The sequence below is a fragment of the Colobus angolensis genome, unplaced genomic scaffold (genome assembly GCF_000951035.1).
Source record: "Colobus angolensis palliatus isolate OR3802 unplaced genomic scaffold, Cang.pa_1.0 Scaffold3, whole genome shotgun sequence".
NCBI classification, from domain to species: Eukaryota; Metazoa; Chordata; class Mammalia; order Primates; family Cercopithecidae; genus Colobus; species Colobus angolensis.
The window spans coordinates 16,375,023-16,376,953 of NW_012116265.1; the positions used below are offsets into that span (position 1 = coordinate 16,375,023).

The 1,931-nt window shown below is 44.4% G+C and overlaps 1 protein-coding gene across 1 annotated transcript in view; it reads right to left on the reverse strand.

Annotated features, from left to right (window-relative positions):
- The window catches only part of AHSA1 (AHA1, activator of heat shock 90kDa protein ATPase homolog 1 (yeast)), a 12,332-nt gene that overhangs the window by 6,808 nt on the left and 3,593 nt on the right, over nt 1-1,931 (reverse strand). Inside the window, exons 3-4 of the mRNA XM_011949491.1 lie at nt 793-875; nt 277-394 (exon numbers count right to left, since the gene is read on the reverse strand). Of these exons, the coding sequence (XP_011804881.1) occupies nt 277-394; nt 793-875 (201 nt within the window). The remainder of the gene's footprint in view (nt 1-276; nt 395-792; nt 876-1,931) is intronic.

Sequence of the window (1,931 nt, forward strand, 5' to 3'; positions counted from 1 at the left end):
AGTGCTGGGATTACAAGTGTGAGCCACTGTGCCTGGCCCTCACAGCACATCTCGGTTTGGTCTAACCACATCTCAAATGCTCAACCAACAGTATTAGACAACACAGCTCCAGATCCTTCCCTTACTCCGAGCTTATGGACTGACTTTAAGATGAAATAAGCCCCCTCCCCACAAATCTTTACCCATTTGCCAAAGAAAGGACTGTCCAGGCCCTTAACCACAGTCTAACAGGTGGAAACTACCTCCTTAAGGCATATAGAACTACTCAAGGGATACCTGTTTTGAGGGTGCTGATGTAAATTCCCATTGCTTCTCTGAGAAGTTTCACCCCTTCTTCCTTCATTAAGGCCACGAGATTTGTGTCAGGCTCATCTTTGGCAAGGCTCACACTAATCTGAGTGAAAGATGAGAAGTAGGTGGTAAATAACTTGAGGGGCACCCTCATTATGGAATGTGGGGCTGAGCAATCACGTAACTGCTGACACTTCCAAAGGAAATGCATGAGTACTGCGATATTCGTACAATCCCCATTAGTGTTCCTTCTTGAGTCCTCTCTGTCAAATGGCTAATGTTAGTTAGAACCCATGTCACTAGCTAAAGTGAAGAAATTAAAGAAGTGCAAATTGCTCTGGAAGTTTTCAGTGGCACCACACGCCTAGCAAAGTATCTGCAGACTCGGGTTCTGAATGCTTGGACCAAGCCTGCACTATGAATCCTCAATGACAGGTCACTTTTCTCATCTGAGAATAAGAGGATATAGAGGACTCGGATTAGGAGTTAGGAAGCACGAACCTCCACTTCATCCACGCTGTTTTCATCAGACAAATTGGGGATCTCCACATGTCCTTTGTACTGTACTCCTGACTTAGAAGTACCTGTCAAAACCAATGCAATGTCATTAGTCCACTCCTAGGCAGGAAAGGTCTCTGCTCCAGGCTCCTAACTGCGACCTCACTTCTGCTGCTTTTGGATGGCTGAACTGATCCTCTTTATTCTGAGAATGCCACATGCCAGATGCAATCAACACCCGCACCCCCAAAAGAAATGTCTTTTCCTCACCAGGTTACTGGAAACCAACTATGTTATTACAATGTGGGACAAAGAGCTATAGATTTGGTACTAGCATGAGTTATACCATAAGAACTTGGGTCAAAAGCCAGTAGTTCTGCTAGAAACTTCTTTTGAAAATATCAATTTATTTCAGTGCAACTGAGATATTAGGGAACAATTTGATTATAACGAGAAGTTCACATCTGCTTATATGTGACTCCATCCATAAGAAACACTAGGTGAATACGGAAAGCCTCCCCCAACTATATAGGATACATAAAACACACATATCTCAAACACCTATCTGCCAATGACCTCGGTTTACAGCGTGTATTGTGAGCCATACCCATCCTCATCTAGTGTAATGTTCCTTCTGATTGTAGATGATTCTCCTTCTACCATTCCAAAGTAGTCCTCAAGCTGCAACCCTTCTGATGCCCACTTTTTCCCCCCAAAGACAGTCTTGCTCTGTCACTCAGGCTGGAGTGCAGTGGCACGATCTTGGCTCACTGCAACCTCCACCTCCCAGGTTCAAGCAATTCTTCTGCCTCAGCCTCCCAAGTAGCTGGGATTACAGGCACGTGCCACCATGCCCAGCTAATTCTTATATTTTTTAGTAGAGATGGGCTTTCACCATGTTGGCCAGGTGTGTCCAATTCCTGACCTTGATCCACTTGCCTTGGTCTCCCAAAGTGCTGAGATTACAGGCGTGAGCCACCGTGCCTGGCTCTGATGCCTACTTTCACAAGTAACCTTCAGGTCTTTTTAATGGTAAAGCACCATATTTACTGTAGTATTTATTTATTTATTTATTTATTTATTTTCTTTTGAGATGGAGTCTCAGTCTGTTGCCCAGGCTGGAGTGCAATGGTGCGATCTCA